Below are 23,161 nucleotides of genomic sequence, written 5' to 3'. Positions count from 1 at the left end.
AACTGGTTTAGCTCTTTATAAATTTGAGTGATTAAACCTTTGTCAGAGGTTTTTGTAATGAAGTTTGTTTCCCAATTTGTTGCTTCCCTTCTCATTTTGGATGCATTCATTTTGTTTATACAAAACCTTTTTAATTTGATGTAATCAAAATTATTGATTTTACATTATGTGATTTTTTCTAGCTCTTGCTTGGTTTTAAAGTCTTTCCCTTCCCAAAGATCTGACAAGTATACTATTCTGTGATAGTGGTTTTGAGCTTATTGAATACTCACAGGTGGGCCATTTGTTTTATAGCATAAAGCAATGGGAAGCCCTAGCCTGGGTGGCACAGGAAGTCCAAAGTTCAAATGCCATCTCAGACACTTGTTAGCTGTGTGACCCTGGGAAAGCCATTTAACCTTGTTTGCCTCAGTTTTCTCATCTGGAAAATGAGTTGGAGAAGGAAATGGCAAATTGCTCTGATATCTTTGCCAAGAAAACCCCAAATGGGGTCAGCAAGAATTAGGTGCAATTGAAATAACTGAACAACCACAAAGCACAGGTCCTGAATTCAGGTCCTGGCTCTGCAGACCACTAACTTGTGACTATGCTACTTTATTGTTCTGCGGTACATCTCCTTGTTTCCTCATTTGAAAAGAACAGGAATAGAATATGATGATCCCTTTTATCTATAACATTCTATGTCTTTCCATCACTTGGGAAGAATGCTTTTAGACATTAACTGACACTTTCTCATGCATGGCATAATAATATAATGAAGAAAGGAAATAAACATTTATTAAGTGCCTACTATGTGCTGGGCATTGTGCTAAATGTACAAATATTATCTCATTTCTTCCTCACAATAACTCTATGAGGCAGGTGCTATTACTATCCCCATTTTTCAGATGAGGAAACTGAAGCATACAGTGGTTAAGTGACTTGTGTAGGGTCATATAGCTAGCAAATATCTGAGGATGGATTTGAATTCAGGTCTTCCTGATTCCATACCCAGTCACCTAGTGTGTATTGATAGAAAGAACCTTGGATTTCAAGTCAAAAGACTGGTTCTAAGTTGGCATTCCCTATAAACTGCCACTAGCCCACTATGCTATTCTCATTACCAAACCTTTCTGGGTCTTTGACTCCAGAAATGTAAAATCTAGATGTTAAATTAGGGAGGCATCATACTGTAATAAGAACAGCTAGGTGATAGAGTGCTGGCCCAGAATCAGGAGGACTTGAGTTCAAATCCAACCTCAGATACTTACTTGCTGTCTGACCTTAGGCAAGTCACTTAATCCTGTTTGCTTCAATTTTTTCATCTATAAAATGGGGATACATTGGAGAAAGAAATAGCCCATCCACTCCAGTATCTTTGCCAAGAAAACCCCAAACTGGGTCATGAAGAGTAGGACAATGACTGAAAACAAAACAAAAAAAAAAACAACCAAGAAGTAGTGTAGTAGAATGATAACTAGACTAGGAGTCAAGAGACCTGAATTTAAGTCCTGATTCCATCACTAATTTACCATGTGCAGCTGTACAAATCACAACCTCTTTGGGTGTTAGCTCCCTCATCTGTAAAATGAGGTTAGACAAAATAATCTCTAAGGTTCTTTCCAGCTATGACAGCCTATGCTTTTTCTTGGAAAAAAAGTACTTTTTATCTGTGATCCTTCACTTTTTAAAACCTATGCTCCTTTACAACCTTCTATACCCTGCTTAATTCCTGCATCATTATGAAGAAAGAAAAACACAGAGTGGTTTCTGTTTTTTTAGGAACATTCCTCCCCTCATGAACCCTTATCTATCATAAGAGGTGTTAGCATGGTAGCTATCTCTTCTCCAGGCTAAAACATCCCCAGTTTCTTTGACCCATCCTAAGATGGCATGGGTTTTTTTTCCATTCTCTTCCTAATAAATTACTTCAGCTTGTCTTCTGATGTGAAAGCATATTTAAAAAGGCTTGACAACTAAATTATACAATTAGCCAAGCCTGACTTAAAACACAATTGGATTTGAAAATGACTTCAGAGAAATAGCACTTATTAAGCCTCCAGTTTCAAAATTTATTTCTACCTAGAATTATGGTCTTGGACAAGTGGCCTTTGTCCTTTTATTTTTGAATCTGTTAAAGTGGGAATGAAAATCATTTTCTCTGGTTATTTTCCAAGGTTATGATAAAGACAAAATGATATTGATTCAGTTTAGTTCCATTCAACAGGTATTTTAAAAATATCTACCTCAAGTCAATCCCTGTTATAAAGGTAGCTCAAAATTACTTGGGTTTGGAAAAACCATGGGTCAATTCATTTCCCATCTAAAAAGTCAAATTGGTCCAATAGTCCAGAAAGTAGTTTGGAATTACACATTATGGAAGTGATTAAAATGACCATACCTTTGACTCAGAGATCCTTTCTTTAAATGAAATTTTGGCCCTCCAATCAGAGACACAGAGGGCGCTAATGAGGTTTGAGTACCAAGGCTGATTGAATGGATCAAGATAGTGAGATTCTCCAATTATGAGGTTCCTGAAGCATGAAAGAGAAGTCCAAATAAATCCCCTTAAGTACAGCTAGATGGGAGTATTACTGCTTCCCCCTTCTTCTGGGACCTGAGCATTGCCATTTCCCTCTTCCAGGTCCCATTACTACTCTTTCCCTTAGTAAATCATGTGGGGTACCTAGACCTCATTTGTTTATATCCTAAATGACAGAAAATTCTAAAGGGTATTGGGGTTGGAGTAGGGTGAGGAGATTAGAGCAGCTCCAATATTATCTTTCCAAGGGCTTCTCTCAGTGTTTAGCCCTAGAAGTCTAAACAACTTTCATGTGGAACAATTTTCCATGGTTTTTATGCCCCATAAAAAGTCCTATTCAGCACAGTTTTTAGACTATCACTGAATTAACAGCCTTCAGGGAGGAACCAGGCCTATCACATTAGATGTGACAATCATTCCCAAATACAATCATTCAAATTCAGCAGCTACATTTATTATCTTCAGTACTTTATTCTTAAAGACCCAGAATACAGTCACATCTACCTCTAGTTTACTTTCTAATCCTATGGCCTCTTCCCCGTCCCTTTGAGAGGACTCAAGATATGTGACCAGAAGCACAGTACCTTCAGGGTACAAGACTCCCATATCAGGACATCCAGTGTCCCCTTCTTCCACATGGCCCTTCCCCAGCTTGGGCCAGAAAGCCAGCCATGTGGTCATTTCAGTTCAATACTTCCAGCTATAGCAAATGTTTTGGGGCAAGCCTGTTTCATATTCGCCACTTCTTGTGGAATAATAATACTTGATTACAACATCCATCCCCTTTAGGAGTATGAGGAATTCAGGAAACAATGGGAAAATGGTACTTGTCCTCCTTAGTTTTTTAGAGGATGAGGCCTATAGGAATGGAATGTTGCTGCATATACTGTTAAACTTAGTTAATGTGCTGGTGAGTTTTGCTGAAATTCTCCACTTTCTCAACTTCCTTTTTCTTTCCCACTCTTGGTACAAGCGATAGTGGTTGATGAGTATAAAAGGGATATGTTGGGAAACAAAGGGGTGGGGGTTAAAAGATATTAATAAAAATTTTTAAAAAAGAAAAAAAAGGCCAACTTGAACAAAGGTTATAATGTAACTCCTTTCCCTAATACCATCCTAATGATAAATTTCTTTTAGGCTTTGGATGTTGTTTTAAAAACAAAACAAAAAATTTATTTATGCATTAATGTCAAGGGTTAGGCTAGAGTTTAAGAAAAAGAGGCATTGGAAGAAAGGCATTCTGCCTCTAAACTCAAGATAATCTTTTTAAAATCAAGTCAGATTATGCAGGAAAAGGATTTCAAAAGGAGTAAAAAGTTTTGGAGGGAGGGAGGAGGAAGTGATGCTGACCACTGCCAAATGTTTTTGGCCTCTCAGATCTGTGGATGGCTCCTGAACACCTCAGAGAAGCCAGTGTGTCTCAGAAAGGGGATGTGTACAGCTATGGGATCATCACTCAAGAAATCATACTTCGAAGAGAAACCTTTTACACATTGAGATGTCGGGACCAGAAAGGTAAGTGTGTACCAGCCAGGCAGCACAGAAAAGAACATCACCCTAGCTGTCAGGAGCTGCATGTTCTAGCTGAGATTCTCTTACTAACTCTGACACAAGGCAATTCACTTCATCAATCAGCCATGAAGCACTCTGTGCTTTCAGGTTTCTTTTTCTCAAAAATTGGAGTAATGATCTCTGCTCACAGAGGCTGTGTGAGATAGTGGACCCCAAAGACCACAAGATCTGGGTTCAAGTCTTGCATTTGACACATTTTGGCTGTAGAACTCTGGGCGAAGCCACTTAATCCATCAGGGTCCCAGGAAAATCTCTGCAAATGAAAGTTGCAAAAGAATTTCTAATATGCATGGTAGAGGTAACTTTGTTAGTCAGTAAATATTTATTAAGTGTCAGTTAAATATAGCTAGGTAGAGTAATGAGCCTAGAGTCAAGAAGGCTTATCTTATGAGTTCAAATCTGGCTTCAGATCCTTCCTAGCTGTGTGACCCTGGGCAAGTAACCTAACTCTGTCTACCTCAGTTTCCTCATCTGTAAAGCAACCTGGAGAAGGAAATGGCAAACAACTGCAGTCTCTGCCAAGAAAACCTCAAATGGGGTCATGAAGAGTCAGATATGACTGAAATGACTGAACAATAGCAATAACAACAAAGTGCTAAGATAATTTCCATATACCAATGAATTCATAGGTCTGATTCCCTCCCCAAAAATCCAAACCCACTACCCTATCTGTCTTGTAGAGTTCTTATAAGAATAAGATAATATAACATGCTAACCAAATATGTACTATTATTATTATTAATGATTATTGTGGATTGGAAGACCTTAATATGATTCTGGTTTTTTTTCTTTCTCTAATGGTCCTAATGGGAGAGGCATCTCTGCTTGACGCCTGTCCTCCACCATCTACTCTAGCTAGACAAGCATGGGTCATGCTCTTAATCACAAAAGATCTGCAGTTGTTATACTGACAGCTCCAAATACATTTTATCCCTCAGTCTTATGATGTCACTGCTACAGGTGATAATTTTCTTATCACCCTGATCCTTTCACCTGGAAATTATGCTTGTGGCTACCAAAGAGGCCAATTAGTGCTTGTGGAGGAGAAGTTTGCTGAAAACCAATATAACATTCAGACTGCCATCAAAAAGTCTAACTCCTGTGTATTGTCTCCTTAGAGAAAATTTTCAGAGTGGAGAATTACAATGGTCTGAAACCATTCCGCCCAGATCTCTTTCTGGAGACAACGGATGAAAAGGAACTAGAAGTAAGGCAAATCCTCCAGAAAATCCTTCTCTTGCCTTCAAGTCTTATTCTTCTCCCTACATCAACCATTTCTGATCAACCAGATGATGATGTCCAAAAATGTTAAGGGGCAGAGCAAGAATTTCCTACCTTTCCTACATAGCCTTCTTCTTTCCCTGTTCTTTATTCTTTTCCCCTCATCCCTAGGGCATTGTCACATTAATTCATCAGCTCACCATCTTGCTTATATTCACTTGGTAAATCCCTATGATCATGAACATGGAAGCCCATTCCTTGCTCTTTCTTGACTCAAGGAGTCACCATGGTGCTATAGAAAGAACCCAAGACAAGAATTCAGAAGAATCCTAGCTTGAATCTATTTACTTGTCCTCTGACATTTGACAAGTCATTTAACTTTTTTGAGTCTGTTTCTTTATTTATAAATGGAAAGGGAAGGGAAGGAAGGAAAAGTAGTAAGAACTGATATGGTATATTTCTCTCCTGTGTGCTAAATAGAAGCAGCTGATGGCTCAGTAGATAGAGAACTGAGTCTAGAGTCAGGAAGACCTGGCCTCGAATGCTTTAGTTGTGTGGCCCTGAGCAAATCACTTAACCTCTGATTGCCTGACAAAAGGAGAAGGAAATGGCAAAATGGTGTCCTTGCCAAGGAAACCCTCTGATTCAGAAAGGAGGTCACAAAGAGTCAGACATGATGACCACAAGAAAAACCATGCTTTGCAAGCATCGTCTCATTTGATGGGATGATGAAATGTCATCCCTCCCTCTTAGGGTTGTTGGAAGGATCAGGTGATATAGCATGCATATAAAACACTTAGTGGGGAAGGGAATGATCAATTTATACAGTACCTACTATATGCCAAGTACTATGCTAAGCTTTAACAAATTTTACTTCCTGCATCACCTTGAGCAAATCAATTAACCATTCTCATGGCCTCAGTTTCTTCAAATGTAAAATGAAGGTCTTAGACTTCTAAAGTCTTTTCTAGCTCAAAATCCAGGATCTGATTGCATGTGCCCAAGGACAATTCAGTATTTCAGGGATCCATGATTTCCTTAGAATGGGTACATCTTTCATCAATGCTGATGGCCATCCCTCAAAGATCCTTGTTGAGAGTTGGTATGGCTGAAGACTCTTATTATCTCCCAGGCAACCTGATGATGACCCTCTGAATTTGGTGCTCCAGTACTTGGAGCATAATGGAAGCCTTTCCAGCTTGGTATGACTTAGCAGGACTTGGGCTCCATTAACAAAGTCTTCAAGAAACTGAGGTCACTTCTACTACATGCTGAGTCTTCAGAGGATGAAAGATAATTTACATATAGTGATAGATGGGCAACTAGGTGGCCCAATGGGTAGAGCATTGGGGCTTGGAATCAGGATGACCTGAGTTCAAATCTGGCCTCAGACACTTACTACTTGGGTAACCCTGGGCAAGCAAGTCATTTATCCTTGTTTGACTTAGTTTCCTCATCTGTCAAGAGAGCTGGAGAAGGAAATGGCAGACACTCCAGTATCTTTGTTGAGAAAATCCCAAATGGGTTCATGAGGAATTGGACATGATTGAAATGACTGAACAACAACAACACATGCTAGTTGACTTGACATTTTGATGAAGTTAGTAAACTAGAAGATTAAAGGGATGCTATAGTTTACTTGGATTTTTATCAGGATATTTGATTAAAAAACAAACAACTCTTATGCTGTTCTTGGGGACAAGATCGATTTGACTAAATAAATAATAGTGCAACTAGGTAGATTCTGAGTTATTTGAGTGTCTGGACTCAGAGAATAGTCATTAATAGTATGGAAAGAGGTCACTGGTGTAGTATCGCGGCTTCTATTCTTGGCCTTGTGTGGTTTAACATTTTTTATCATTGACTTAGATAAAAGCATACATAGAAAATTTATCAAATTTGGAGACATTAAATCAATCTAAAGGGACAGCTAACAGATTAGATGACGGAATCAATATTTTAAAAGATCTTAACAAGTTGGAACACTGAGCTGCACAGAATATGATGAAATTCAAATAAGGACACTATTTAAAAACTGACATTGCAGGTAGAAGATGGGAAAGGTATGTGATTAGATAGCAGTTTGTGCAAAAAGGATCTGCAGGCTCTAGTAAACTGCAGCTGGATAAGAATCAATGGCATGCCATACAGAGAGCATTCATAGATATAGAGCCTCCAGGAACAAGTAGGGGAGGGTCCTCCCATACTTTATAGAGGTCAGACAACATCTGGAGAATTGTGTTCAATTGTGGACACCACATTTTAAGAAGAATGTAAACTAATAAGTTTGTATTAAGCTTATTGTATATAAGCTATAAAATATAAGATTAAACTAGTTATTATATTAAGAAGAATATAAATTAATAAACTAATAAGATCCAGAGGAGGATACTTTGGGACGGTGAAAGGCCTGGTTTATATGTCTTATAGGTTGAATCATTCAGCTTAGAGAAGACAAGGAATGGTGGGTGTGTGGGTAAAGGTAAAGGAATGGAGGAAGGCATGACAACTATATTAAAGTATTTAAAGGGTTGTGATGTGAGCGGTTAGCTTTGTTCCGCTTTCCTCAAGACATGTCTCGAATCAATGGTCAAAAGTGTCTAAGAGGCAAATTTGGGGTAGAAAAAAGGAAAGACTTCTTAAAGATGAACTTTCCAAAAATGGAATGGGATGCCTCAAGAGTTGGTGGATTCTTCTCAAAGGAAATTTTCAATCAAAGGCTAGAGGACTACTTTCAAATATTTTGTAGATGGAATTCCTTAAAAAACAAATAAAGACTTCTCTTCTGCTTTAGAATTGACATCATTTCTAAGACAGAAAAGTAGAAAGGGTTAGGCAACTGGGGTTAAGTGACTTGCCCAGGATCACACAGCTAGGACGTATCTGGGGTCAGAGTTGAACCCAGGCCTCCTAGCTGCCCCATGGGGAAATTTCTTTTCAAATATGGATTGGACTAGGTGGTCCCTAATGTTTCTTTTGGCTCTTGACATTTTTTGATTATGTGATGCTTTCTCTCTCATATAGACTGTTTTAAACAAACTAGTTATGCCCATCATTATCATTCTGCCCACTCCTTTGTTCAATCATGCCTAGAGAAGATTTTTTTTTTTACCCTAATCTGGTACTATTAAAACCACTTCCTTACATCAATGTCCAACTCAAGTGTTGCTCTCTCCCTTATGAAGCTTTCTTTAATCCTGCCCCCAGCCCAAACCTTACACCCCCACCCATATCCAGAGTAATTTCTTTCTTTTCTCAATTTTTCTGTCCTACCTTGGACTTTCCCTTTCATTTACTACAATCTGCCTTGTGTCATGGTTATTTGTGTAAACACTTCTTCCTCTCTATTAGATTATAAACTACTTAAGGTCAGGAACTCTTTTAATTCATCTTTTTACCCCTAATATCTTTCACACACAGGCACATATGGACAAAGTGTGGGAGTTAGAAAGAGCTGGTTTTTAATTCTGTCTTGCATACTTACTAGCTGTGTAACTCTGGGTTTAAACATTTCAACTCTTTGGATCTCAGTTTCCTCATCTGTAAAATTATCATGCTGGGCTAAATTCTCTCTAAACCCCCTTCTCAGTTCTAAATCTGTGTCCTCCCATGACCTGCTAATATTTCTGTATATTACACAACCTCCCTACTCCTTTTCCTTTTCTATTTTATCCTTGAGCTACCCTCAGAGAATAAGGCAGTGAGCCTAGACTGAAACTTCTTTGAGGATTTTTAGGCCTCATTCTTCCTCTTAATAGTAGTAAGGTGGTTGGAGGAAAGTGAAGCCCTTGACAGTGGCGAGGGCAGTTATTTAAAGATTAGTTAGTAGATGGGAGCTCCCCACATCCTTGTTAAAAGTGTAGAGCTACCTTAAAACACTCGCTGGATTGCTTCCAATCAACTGTGGAAAGGAAAAGCAATATTTCATCTTGATTCATCTTGCTGCCTTGATACAACTCATCTCTTAGTTAATTTTCCCCCTGCTTGCATCTAGGTATTTCTACTTGTTAAAAACTGCTGGGAAGAAGACCCAGAGAAGAGACCAGATTTTAAGAAAATTGAGAGCACCCTGGCTAAACTATTTAGGTATGGGTGGCATTACTTATTTTCCTACCAAGAAATTCAGATATTTTCCTCATCTGTAGAATGGGACATATACTCTCCTTGCCTTTCTGCAGGGTGCTATATATAGACTGGCAAGTGCTATATATAGCTTTTACCAGGGATGTGCTGGTAAATGTTAAAAACTTACTCTTGCTTGCATGAAATAATTTTTAACAATATTTAACATTTTCTCTTTCATTTTCTTTCTTTATCTTCTTTCCTTCTCTCTCCTTCTTTCTCTTCTCTCTCTCTCTTTTTCTTTCTCCCTCTCTTCCCCTACTTTACTGAATAAAAATTTTTAGCTATTTTGTAAAAATGATAAATATATTTCAGAGGATTGGACTCTGAAAACATAAAAACACAAACTCTCTGCCTATCATTTTTTTTTTACAGACCACAATGCATTATATAAACTATATAAAGTCTATTAAGAGCTCATTTCAGTGAGTCCCAATCACTCAATTAGTTCTACATCATCTCCCCTGGCTACTCTAAGACCAGTGCAAGTTGGTACAAGGTCAAGAATAGGATGTTATTATGCAAAACAACAGATCTCATCTGATTTCAATTGGAGGGAAATGTGTCATTGTATATATTTCTGTGTGTGTGTGTGTAGTTGACATATCTTGCATACCAAACTCTTATCAGAGAAACTTGATAACAGGTTTTTTTTTTTGCCATTTGACCACTTCTCCTTTTATATCTTAGATGCATTGATGGTGTTTGTGGAGAAACATTTTGGTTTTAAATAATTAAAGTTATCTATTTTAGATTTTGTAATTACCTCTCACTCTTGTTTGGTTGCGAATATGTCTCCTAGCCATAGAGTTTTTCAAGGAACTCCTTAAGCTGAGATTGTTAACCAGAGGCCATCCCTGCCCCTTCCCTGACACCTGTGTCACCCACCAGACTAAAGACTAAGTATAAGTTTTATAAGCCCCAGCACAGTCCAGGGCAATGCCCTTACCCCCATTCAATAAATGCTTTCAGGCTGACTTAAGGTCCTCGGGACTGGCTCCCCAAAACGACCACAGAAAACAAACCTACCCATACTTCCCCCACTCTTCAGGATAAATATTCTGCCCCAGGTAAGCATTAGCAGCCTGCAAACATACAGAGAAGATCAGATCTGCATACTTTCCTTGCAAATCAACTTGAAAAATGCTTCCTTCCTCATCAGCCCGCTTCCTTTAAAGACCCTGGATCTGTGTGTGAGTCTGTACTATTGAATGCAGGTGAATTTCCTCCCCCTTTCTCAGGTTTTCCCACCTGGGAGAAAATAACTTGGCTTTGTCTTTTCTACAGTCATTTTCACAGTCAAAATAACAACGAGAGCTACATGGACTCCTTAATCCGGCGCCTCCAACTCTACTCCCGGAACCTCGAACACCTGGTGGAGGAAAGGACGAAGCTCTACAAGGCAGAGCGGGACAGAGCGGACAGGCTTAACTTCATGCTGCTACCCAGGTGAAATTAGGCTTCCTGCTAGTGTGGTTTCCCAGCATTCCAGAGCTGTGCTTCATAGGCTAAACTGTGCTTCAGCATGCCCTTTACAAGTTCTGTCTCTGTCTGTCTTCCTGTCCCACACGCGGGTCCCTTCTCGCTCTGCTTCAGCTCGGCAGGTCCATAGACATTTTGAATGCCCACCCTGTTTAAGCCATGTTCTAGGTCCTTGAAATGTTAAAGTAGTTAAGAGTTTTAAACCGTTAGGAAGCCTTTAGGGGCAGTAGAAGGCAGGATGATGGGAGAAATAAGAAATACCAAGAAGTCGGATGCAGATCTCCTCAGAGAGGAGATGCCTGAAGATAAAGGTTAGAAGCTGTATTGTAGACAGCCAGCTGATGCCCTTCGTTTTGTTAAATAGTTTTGTAGGCATACAATAAAAGGCAGGATTCAAGGGTGAGCTCCGTACTTTTTCAGCTCCAAACAATTATGAAACAGCTAGTGTCTACCAATGTGTATTTAAAAAAGGAAATTAATTATTTAAAATACTTACACTAATGGATAAAGGCAGGGGCAGAAGAGCCAAGAACTATGTCTAAGCCTTGAGGCAACCCCTAGAGGAGAGAAAGAATTAATAATGTGACATTTGCCAACCGATTAATGCTGAATATACTCTTTATTAACCTTTATAGTTCATGTAAACTCTGCAGGTCCTTATCCCAACATCCACATGCACTGGTAAATTGAGTCCCCAGAGGACAGCGATATTGGACAGCTACCTTCCCAACTATTTTAGGGTGTTAGAGGTACCCTAAAGGGATAGGAGTGTTTTTCTTATGCTATTGGCTTGAGCCATTCTGATGTGAGGTTTTCCCTCCCAATATTAATCATTATTAATTGTTAACCTATATCATATAATCCAGGATCAACTAGCTTTTACAAAGGGATATATTTTGCCCAAAACATATTCATTTTTCCCATTAAAAAAAAAACAAAAAACAAAAACACACAAAATATACAATATCTACTATCTGGATCTCTTGGAAGAGAGAGTGCTTCAACTCATGATAATTACAGTTAAGTTTCTCTAATAAAGTATTCATATTCAAGATATATAGGGAAATGGTTCAAATATACTAGTCTTACTATTTATTTGTCCAGAAAAAGAACTGTTGGAATCTTATTTCACATTAGTGCATTTATGGTTTTATTGGGGGTTTTTGGTAGTGTAGGAGTGTGCTCTTATGACAATGACTAATATCAAAGTGTGCTTTGTATGACAATAAAAAAATGGGGGAAAAAAGACTCATTTACCAGTGGATAGATGGGCAATGGATATGAAAAAATTTTAAGAGGAAGAAATCCAAAATATCAACAACCATATGAAAAATGCTCCAAAGCAGTAACTATTAGAGACATGCAAATTAAAGCAATTGTGGCTGACAAAGATGACCAAAGTTGGAAGGATTGCTTGGAAAACCCTAAAGCATTATTGGTGGAGGTGTGAATTGGTGAAGCCATTCTAAGGACTGAAGAAGGGTGAGAAAGAGGAAGAGAACATGTAATCTGAAGGGAAAAAACCCTTAAAATTAAAAAAAATAGTTTATGAATACAATAGAATATGATTATATCATAAACATTGCAAAATGGACAATTTCAGAGGAAACTAGAAAGACTTTATGAACTGATACAGAATGAAGTTGTTAGAAATAGGAGAATAATCTATACAATGATTACATTATAAAGAAAAACAACTTTGAAAGACTTTAGAATTCTGATCAATGTAATGACAAACCCTGATTTCAAAAGATGAAGCACTTCCTACCAGAGAAGTGATGGACTTAAAATGCAGATTGAGAAGAAAAAAATTTTGGACATAGCCAAAGTGGGAATTGGTTTTTGTTGACTATGTTTGTTCTGCGGGTTTTTAAAAGTTATTGTTCATCTTGAGAGGTTGGGGAAGAGAAAGGAAGAAATAAGTATCAGAAAAAAATAATTAAATTAAAATTTCAAAAGAAACAAAAAGGTCAAAATCACTTCTGAATTCCATTGCCAATGGATAGAGTTGCTCCATTGCTGTCTGGGCAGAGTGTCAGCACTGAATGAAACCACCTGCACTCTTTTCAAAGTAATATCTCAGCATTACAAGCAATGAGTGGGTGATCAATACCTAGATACTCTGACAATGAATGCCTTGTATTTGGAAGCTTAAAACAGAGGCTACTTGTGATAAAAGCAACAAAGAAGCATTAAACCTCCTCCATCCCTGCCTCCCACCCTCATATTCATACCTCAAATGTAGATCCAAAAATATTTATTTGGTAACTCTCCAGTGCCAGAAGGATCAGAATGGACCTCTCAGCATAATGACAGAATATTTTTCCAGCATTGGTTGGATATGTAGGTGCATCTGTGGAGAACATGCACAATTAACTTCAGGGAATACCAACCTTTATGAGAATGGTTGCAGAAAATTCCACCACAGGATCTATCAGAATGAAACATTAACTGCATATTGTAAGAGTTAAAATTAATGGTTGGATAATAATTATATGAGATTATTTGGTCACCAATATTTATTGTATCTCAAGTGTGGATTTATTTACAAATATTTACAAAATGGAGAGGAAACAATTGAAGTGGGACATTTCACAAATGAGTTCAAACACCTAGAATATTGATTATTGGAACCATAATTTATTAACAAAAGAGAGAAATAAAGAATCTACCAGCTGGGACAGAATTCCCTAGTGGAAAACTGCACAGGTTCGGCATTAGGGAACAGGTTATATAGGTTTCCTAGATACAAGTTACACATACAGGTTCTTATCTGACAATAAATAGACCTTAATGCAAGGAGTCCATCCTGGGGTTGTGATCTAAGGAGTGTTTATCTGTACTAAGTCAAATATTAGTTTGCTGACCCTTTGATGTTCCTGAAATTCCTCTTTTGTCTCTTGCCACCCAAACTAAGCAGAAAGCATTTTGTTATCTGCCCCAAACATCTTGTCCTTCTGGAGGGAAGGAAAAACCAGGTCTGTCCCCTAAAAATGTGAACGGGGTAATTTTTCCATCTTTGGTCTTTCTGGGGCTAATTCACAATAAGGCAGAGAAATGTAAAGAGGTTAGAGAGGCTATCTAGCCTATCAAACTAAATGTTTTACTCTGGGTCTGCTTAATCCAGGCAGAGATTAATTAGCCCTCAACCAGGGAGGCTAGTAGTGAGTAACCACATGGCCTCCTCCAAGATGGAAGCTAGTCTCTTCAGAAACTAGGAAAGGAGTCAGCCTTTCACTCACCCAACAAAGCAGTTCTGGATTCAGAGGTCAAGTTGAAGTTGAGCTCCAAGCCCACAATCCAAGCTGCAGTCTCTAGCAAAGCTCCCTTGAAGACTATCTCCAGCCAGAAGACTATTGCCAAAAGACAATCTCTTCAGACTATTTTCTCAAAGAACAATTTGCTCTGAAGGAGTTCAGGCTTGCTTTTATGACGACTTCTTGTCCCTTCCCCTCTTCACAGTTTCCAAATTGTCTAGCACTGCTCAGAGGGCAATATCTGTGGGATAGACTTCTTACCTTCTGAAGGATAAGTTCTCATCAAAAAGGTTCACAGTTTCCTGACTGAATTTCTAAGGGTGTGAATTTTTCTAAGTACCTTGCTAGCTTCTCATCTAATACTAAGTAGGATGTTCAATCTTTTGTTGATTCAATTTAAAAGTAAACAAAGGAGAGTTAATCCTGTCTTCAGTCTAGTGAATTACTAAATAGGGGTACTTAAGTTAGTGTTAACTCAAGATAGACAATATCTCATGATGTGCTCTAATGTTTATGCTTTATATTTTTGGTGGAAGGAAAAGAAAATAAATGTTAATTAAAAAAATAAAATAAAATAGATTTTTAAAATTAGGAATGCACAAGTTTTAGACAATTCTAGGAAATTAACCAAAGGCATAAACTAAGTATGAACACGTCCTTAGTTATCTGGGGAAGAGAAAAATGCCTCAACAGATTGGCAAAATCAGTTTATACAACACAGGAAATATTTTGGGAATGACATCTTTTCTTCTATGTATAACAAAGAAGAGATAGAGAGGGCAGCAAAGGAAGGAAGTATGATTGAGATTCCTTAAAAGGTTGTGAGGGGGGCAGCTGGGTGGCTCAGTGGATTGAGAGCCAGGCCTAGAGATGGGAGGTCCTACATTCAAATCTGACCTTAGACACTTCCCAACTGTGTGACCCTGGACAAGTCACTTAACCCCTATTGCCTAGCCCTTACCACTCTTCTGCCTTGGAGCCAATACACAGTGTTGACTCTAAGATGGAAAGTAAGGATTTAAACACAAATAAATAAACAAACAAACAAACAAACAAACAAATAAAAGAACAAACAAATAATCAAATAAATAAATAAATGGATGTTGTAAGATTTGGACTTTCTATAGTTCTTTGCATCCATATCCTTGAAACAGCAGTGGCTGATGGTAGTATCTGCAGTGAGAGCTGAGCAACATTCCAGGGACAAACTAAATACATTGAAGAAAATCAGCTTCAGACTCTACAAGTGTAGTCCCAGAACAGAGTTAGAAGAACTTCATAAGGACTCCAAAAAAGGAAAGAAAGACTTCTTGTTACCCGGAATTATGAATTACCATTTGTTTATATAAGTTCTCCTGGATTGTGCCCATTCTCCCCTTGAATCCTATGTGTAATTGTGGGGGGAAATGCTCCAGACTTTTGGGAGGGATGTTCTATAAAGACCATCCATGTCATACCTCCTTAGTAAGTACTCCTTTTCAAAAGCTAAATAACCATAACTATCTAATTAATAGGAAGAACACTAAATGGAAACTTGAAAACAACATTACTAGATGTACCACATGAACCCGATGGGTCTATAATAACTTTTCCTGAGATTAATGTTAATAGGCTATATTGTTCTTGACTAGAAAGGGAGATGAGCTGGCAATGTAACTAAAAGTGAAATATTATAGATGGAATGTGCAATTGCTAAACTGATATCCATGAAATAGTAAAAAGAAAAGGTATAGGACAATGGCTTAATCTCCTCTGGGAGATTTATGTAAAAACATGGGCAGTAATCACATAATACTTTGTACAAATTAGGCAGTTAATAAATATTTATTTAATTTATTAAAAGGTGTGTGGATGGGTTGCTATCTGCACTAGTGAATGGAGTAACCATACCTATGTTCTGAATCTACTAAAATGCTGCTGATAAAGGACACTGTGATTAGTCTTTACTTTGTTCTTCTACCAACTAAGTAGGGTGATTCTGGTCCCATTTCCAGAAGACTGATTCATCATATTAAGTATTAAAAATATAGTCTGCTACACAATTAGGCTATTTTCCCCTCTCATCTCTCCTGCTCAGATATTGGATATTCAATTTGACTTGGTATTCAAGAGACCCCATATTTCTTCAGTTTTATCATGGTAGTCGAGATCTCCCACTGACTAAATTTACTTTTTAAATAAACCAAACATCTTTTTCCTTCAGAAATATTTTCAAGCATTCCGAATTTTCACAACTAATTTAGAAGATAAAAACCCTACTGTCTTCCCAGTTGTCTTAAACAATTTAATATTTATGGCTTAATGGTGACAGGAATGAAACTGCTTAGAAAATCAAATGTGTTTTTAACTCCAATAAAATTAGACAGAACCTTTAGTTTGGTTTAGATTATATTTCCAAATTTAGGACAAGCATTTTTCCATATAATCTCATAAAGGACATTCTGACTTTGAATGTTTTCTAATTTTTGGTCAGTGAATATGCTTTTGGACAGTGTTTTGTTCATGAAACAGTTTGGTGGCAAGATAGCTAAAATGCTAGTTTGGCATCAGGAAGAATTGACTTTGAATCCTGCCTCAGACATTTATTAGTTATGTGACCCTGGACAAGTCATTCAATCTTTCTTAGTCTCAGTTTCCTCATCTGTAGAATGGAGCTAATTACTAGTCACCCTGACTTTTGTCTTGCCACTAGACTTTGATGACTCTGGAAGAGAGAGTCAGGCTGCCAACTTTGGGCAACTCCATCTTATTTAAATTCAGTCCACAAATTCATTAAATTAAATCCACACTTTAAAGACATCATCATCCTATGATACCATTGTTCTTCGAAAATGAAGGACAAACAACAAAATGGGGTTAATAATTGCATCTATCTCATAGGGTGGTATAAGGAACAAATGAGATAACATATGTAAGGTACTTTGCAAACTTTTATGCTCTATGTAAATGGTAGCTATTATTATTATTTAGCAGACCATTCATGATTTCCATAGTTTCCATAAGACATCATTTGATGTGAAGGTGGATAAGACAATACTGTGATTTGAGAGAATATGCATGTAATAATTATAGTATTCAAATATCAAGCCATTGATCATACACACCTGATACACATTCCACACATGTACATAGACATATATATGTCTGTCATTTCTCTTTCATTCCTCGTTGTCTAGTTCAGTTGGAGTCTAGCCTTCTAAATTTATTGGAACATGTTACAGATTTGTTGCTGTTTCGTGGCAATGGCTTGTGGGAAAAAAGAACAAATGGCCTTAACTGGAAGCCCTTCTCTTTGTGCTCCTTCCCTTCTTCAGGTTAGTGGTAAAATCTTTGAAGGAGAAAGGTTTTGTGGAACCTGAACTCTACGAGGAGGTCACAATCTACTTCAGTGACATCGTTGGTTTTACCACCATCTGCAAGTATAGCACCCCTATGGAGGTGGTCGACATGCTCAATGACATCTACAAGAGCTTTGACCACATTCTGGATCATCATGATGTCTACAAGGTAAAAGTCTTAAAATACCTTTAATAAGTCTGAATACGTTGATAGAAGAGGATCAGTATATAAGATGAAAATGGGTTGTCTTCTTATTTGTATTAATTTTCCTCCTTAGAAGAGGGAATTTTCCCAATTAAAAAAAAAAAGAGCTGGGAACCAGTGGGAGGATAGAGTCTATAGACTGAGTGAGTGTGATTTCCATTCCTGAATAGAAATGAATTTTAAAATGAAATACCATTATGGACAAGATGGAGAGATGTGAGCTAGAAGATGGTACAGTTAGGTGGATTTAACAATGGTGAAATGACCAGAACCAAAAAGTATCATTACTAGATTGATGGTGATTTGAAGTTTTCCTGGAGTGCAAAGGTTAGCCAATCATTGTTTGATATTTTTATCCATGACTTAGGTTAAAAACAAAAGATGGGATGCTTATTAAAGTTTCACATGACATGAAGTTGGAAGGGATGTCAGCTAACATGTGCTGAGAGAATCAGTATACAAAAAGATCTCTAATAGTGATAACAGCAAAGTCTAAGCTTCTTCCCCACCGAAGACATATTGCTCATAATGAGGGAGGTGACATTATTCACACATCTCCAGGGAAGGGCAATCAAGAGGATATGGGGGTTAGAGATGAAGATAGTTGAAGGACCTGGGAGTGTTTGGCCTGGATAAGAGTACAACATGGAGCAGATCACAGCTGTTTACAAGACTGTAGGGCTGTCTTGTGGAAGAATGATTAGACTATTTTTGCTTGACCCCTGGGGCAGAACTAAGAACAATGGGCAAAATTGGCAAAAAAAAAATCGATTTAAGGAAGTTGCAAAGAAAATTTACTTTGAGGAAATAACTTAACAGCTGAAGTAATTGAAAAGTTTCTGCTTCAGCTTCTCTTCCTACATGTCTGACCATTGCTTTTCAGTGTTTTTTTTCCAGAAAATTTTCCAAATCTTCTTTCTTATTCTTTGATGTACCCTGTAGTTCTGGCCTGGGTGCTCTCCCCTTCTTTCTCTCCATAATCTCTCTTGGAAATCTCATAAATCACAAAGAATTTAATTATCACCTCTATACAGATGACTGCAAAGCCTCCATATTTTATGTTCTCATCTCTCCCAAGCTCTAGTTCCACATTATCAGCTCTTTGCTAGAAATCTGTATCTGGCTGTCCTACAAGCATCGGGAATTCTACATGTCCTCAAAAAATGATCTTTTCCCCCCTAAACTACCTTTTCCTATCTTATCTATTGCAATGAGGGACATCATTATCTTTCTTGTCTTCTAAGTTCAAAATTGGTTGAAATCAAAATAAGTTAAAAGGATACATGCACTCAGTAACAACATCAATCTTGAGATCATTTTAAGGAAAAGATTAAGAATCTCATCGCTAGACTAATGTATTTGCAATAACAATATTGATAATAACTGATGTTTACATATCCCTTTAAAGTCCACAAAGATCATTAAAAGCATTGTATCATGTCAAAAAAGGAACTGTCAATAAGGAAATGATTCTTACCTATGAACTGCTATTTGGAAAATGACAAATGCTAGAGGACATGTTTCTAATATATTCTTTTACCAAGTTGGGTGAGGTAAAAAAAAAATGAGAAAAATTTCAATGGAGGAAATATAGGCTTTTATGAAATATTTCCTAATATTTCTCTCCTGAGGGGAAGTGGAAGAAGGCCAATTGTTGGAATCACATAAAATTATTCTCTCCAATTCAGTATTTATATAATGCTCATCATCAGAGCATATGGGTGATTTATATTGTTAATAAGTTCACTGTGCAGATAAAGCACATGGAAGCTGTTTTATTATTCATTTAACTAGATTAGATGACAACCATTGGAAGTTATTGTAGGAATACTCTTACTTGGGTTCCCAATAAGACAAATAATATCTTCTCAAAGATAATTCCCACTAGTAGTTGAGCATCTGCTCATGGTGAGCACTCAGGTCATATTATTGATGATGCAGAATGACTTGTTGAATGAATTTCTGTGATTTTCCAAGAATAAGGCAGCTAAGTAGAAAACTATTTCCATAGGTGGAGACCATTGGAGATGCCTACATGGTTGCTAGTGGTTTGCCAGAGAGGAATGGCAATCGCCATGCAGTAGACATTGCCAAGATGGCTTTGGACATCCTCAGTTTCATGGGAACCTTTGAACTCCAGCATCTTCCTGGCCTCCCTGTGTGGATCCGAATTGGAGTACATTCTGGTATGGACTTAAGAATTATGCCAACTAGGAGCTAAGTCCTTAAAGAGAAAGGATTTCCAAATGTGATCTTTATATAAATCTGTCCTGCATCTTTTATGTTTTTCTCTTTAAGTCCCAAGGGTACCTAGATATGCAAGAACTGTCTGATTGATTTGGTTTTCCCTCAGTTGATTCTTTTTGATCACCAAGTGACAGGTGTAAGCTTTTGAGATAAGCCACTCCATGTTTCAAGCTAATTAAGGAATCTGAGATTCCATTGCTTTTTTTTTTAAACTTTCCCATATCATCCAATCACCAAATTATTTTTTGTAATATTGGATTACTTAAACAAGATAATCTGGGTACATTCCCATGATGAAAGAGCATTATTCTTTATTCTTCCTCTTCTACACAATAATCTTCTTTCAGAAATGTAGGGGAGAGCCAGCTAGGTGACTCAGTGGAATGAGAGCCAGGCCTGGAGATGGGAGCTCCTGGGTTCATATCTGACCTCAGAAACTTCCTAGCTGTGTGACCCTGGGCAAGTCATTTAATTCCATTTACCTAGCCTTTACCACTCTTCTGCCTTGGAACCAGTACTTAATTTTGATTCTAAGACAGAAGACAAGGGTTTTTTTTAAATGTAGGTCAACCCAGAACAAGAGTTTGATACCTTTTTGGTTTGTATTTTAGACCCCTTTGGCAAACAACTACTCAGAATGATGTTTTTAAATGCATAAAGTAAAACATACAGGATTACAAAGGAAACTAATTATGTTAGAATAGTGATCAACACATTTTTTTTTTAAGTTCACAAACTTCAAATCTGATCTAGAAGTGACAAACCTATGACCTTGGTTCAGCAAAAGAGGCTAAAGAAACCACTGTAATCTCTGGGTCAGCCGCCATACCCACATAGCTGGAATCATCCCTAGTGTAACACAGCAAAATGATCAGCCTGGCTGCTGTACTTTGAGTTCTGTAGTGCTCTGTTGAGACATAGCTTAGGGATGGAGGAGGCAGAAAAGGAGGTGGGACTTCCAGTTACCACAATGGACTGGATCTCAGATGGCAATCAACATCAAGATTCCTTCTTCTGTCATCAAGGCAGCACAGAGAGGACCAAGACTAGTTGCCTGGAGAAAATACCTTTCCCTTTCCCCACTTCCACAAATACCCAATTTAGGCTAAAAATTGCTGCTCTGACATCTTCCCTGCTTTGATTGCTGCTTTTCATTGCGGCATTTTTATTTGCTGTGTGCCTCCTTTACCCTCACTGTTATTTTGATTAGGGCTGCCTTTGGTGTTTTTTTTAACCACATTCTATTTGCTTAAAAAAAAGAAAGGGTGATGGTATGTGCCTGTGTGTGTGTGTGTGTGTGTGTGTGTGTGTGTGTGTGTGTAGCATAATAGAGTATGCCTCAGATCTGCAGTCCCTCAAGGATTCCACAGTCCACAGCCACATAAATGATGGACCACAGGAGCGCTTGGCTTCTAAACCATGCATCTCAGTGGGAATTGGGGGCTCCAGCAGTGGCCCCACCACCTTGACTATGCGGCAGGCACTCTTCTAGGATGCAAAGGGGTCCTGGTATCCCATGACTATTTCACTATGACTAGGAGTTCAGTGATGAGGTGGCCCTGGTAGGGAATGCTTTTAAAGCTCCCTTCCTTGAAAGGTGCTTCAGTCTTGTGAGTCACACTTGGTGTGCTCCTCCTCCTGTATCCCAGGTGTATGAATCGCACTTTGGAAACTTTAGGTCACTAGAAGAATGCTAGCTAGCTTTACTGTTCACCCCTTGAGGCTCGTTCGCTGTCCAGTGAGTGCATCTGTCCAATGCCATTGATGAGAGAATGTCTCATTTCCACATTTGTACAGAAGGACTCTTCTCCTTGTAGGCATTATTTACTTTCTCCTTGTTATTGTTAGTGGGAATAAGAATAAGAAGATAGATGAACTTGCATTTGAATAGCATTTTTTTCTTTTTCAACTCTTGTTCATACATATGAGCTCCTTTGAACCTCAAAACGGCCATATGAGGCATATGTGGCTGTTATTATTATCCCCATTTTATGCCCAAGGATGCTGGGACATACAGGTCACATAGCTAGTTATTGACCTGATGAAGGCTCCAGTCCCCAAATCTGCAGATGGCTGTGCTGGGAACTTTCCACACTACCCCGCTATCTCCAAGTTTGTTTGCCCCATTTTCCAAGTTGGAGAGACTTAACCTTTGTATGTATCTAGAAGCAAATGGGAGGATTTCTGGAAAAAGAGGCAAAGATGGGAAGAAACCCAAGATTACTTTCCTCAAGAAGCAGCAACTTCCTTATGCCAAACTTGGTTTTGTCCTTGAGGTAGAAATGCCTTTCCAATAGATGAAAGAATTCGCCTGGTGTTTGAGGGAGGCTTTTATTTTCTTGGCAGGGGATGCTGGTGATTGTTTTTTAAACGTACATAAGATGTAGGATGAGACTCTGTAAATGATATTAAAGCCCAAAACAATTGAGAAAACCAACTAGAAAATACAAAATAGAAACATGAGAATCACACGAAGTTAATTGAATCTGTTCACTTTTTTCAACTGTCATTGCTCAATATACACCTTATTTTGCTAGTGCCAAGTTAATGTTTAATTTGCAAAATGCCTTGCCCTCAAACATTCCAACCAAATATTTGACTGAGTAACTGTTTTTGTCCCCTTCCCCGGCCAATCTGGTTCTGTACACTGAATCCTTTTGCCCTTGGTAGTTTGCCCTTTCCCTTCCAGTTGAAATGGAGCCCTTTAGCCTTTGAAGCAAACAGTGAGGGCAACTGGCACAGCTGCAGCTCCCCAACCCCAGGTGGCTCAGCTCAGGAATACCTCATTCCAACCTAGGTGGTCTTGTGTTCTAGTGCCCTTGGGCAGAGTCCCACAGACAGAAGGACTCTTTTTTTCTAATACAGGAATGACCTCCATCCTTAAATCATCGCCGTGAAGGGTGACACATTGAAAGAAAAGAAAAATGGTAGGAGGGATGTAGGCTTCAGTATGGTACAATGGAAAGGGTGCTGGATTTAGAGTTAAAGGACCTAGGATCCATCCTCATTTGGCCTCCTGGGTTTACCACCAAATTATAACAATTGTGAATTCTAGGGGGCAGGTAGGTGGCTCAGTAGATTGAGAGCCATGCCCAGAGGTCCTAGGTTCAAATCTGAACTCAGACACTTCCTAACTATGTGACCCTGGGCAAGTCACTTAACCCTATTGCCTACAGCATTGTTTCTAAGATGAAAT

At 38.2% G+C, this 23,161-nt stretch overlaps 1 protein-coding gene across 1 annotated transcript in view; it reads left to right on the top strand.

Moving 5' to 3' along the window:
* Positions 1 to 23,161, top strand: part of GUCY2C (guanylate cyclase 2C) — a 97,998-nt gene that overhangs the window by 63,753 nt on the left and 11,084 nt on the right. Inside the window, exons 18-23 of the mRNA XM_007503690.3 lie at positions 3,899 to 4,036; positions 5,212 to 5,300; positions 9,309 to 9,400; positions 10,724 to 10,885; positions 17,490 to 17,682; positions 19,730 to 19,904. Coding sequence (XP_007503752.2) covers positions 3,899 to 4,036; positions 5,212 to 5,300; positions 9,309 to 9,400; positions 10,724 to 10,885; positions 17,490 to 17,682; positions 19,730 to 19,904 — 849 coding nt within the window. The remainder of the gene's footprint in view (positions 1 to 3,898; positions 4,037 to 5,211; positions 5,301 to 9,308; positions 9,401 to 10,723; positions 10,886 to 17,489; positions 17,683 to 19,729; positions 19,905 to 23,161) is intronic.

This window comes from Monodelphis domestica, chromosome 5 (genome assembly GCF_027887165.1).
Source record: "Monodelphis domestica isolate mMonDom1 chromosome 5, mMonDom1.pri, whole genome shotgun sequence".
Classification (NCBI taxonomy): domain Eukaryota; kingdom Metazoa; phylum Chordata; class Mammalia; order Didelphimorphia; family Didelphidae; genus Monodelphis; species Monodelphis domestica.
This window is presented reverse-complemented; position numbering and strand designations above follow the sequence as displayed.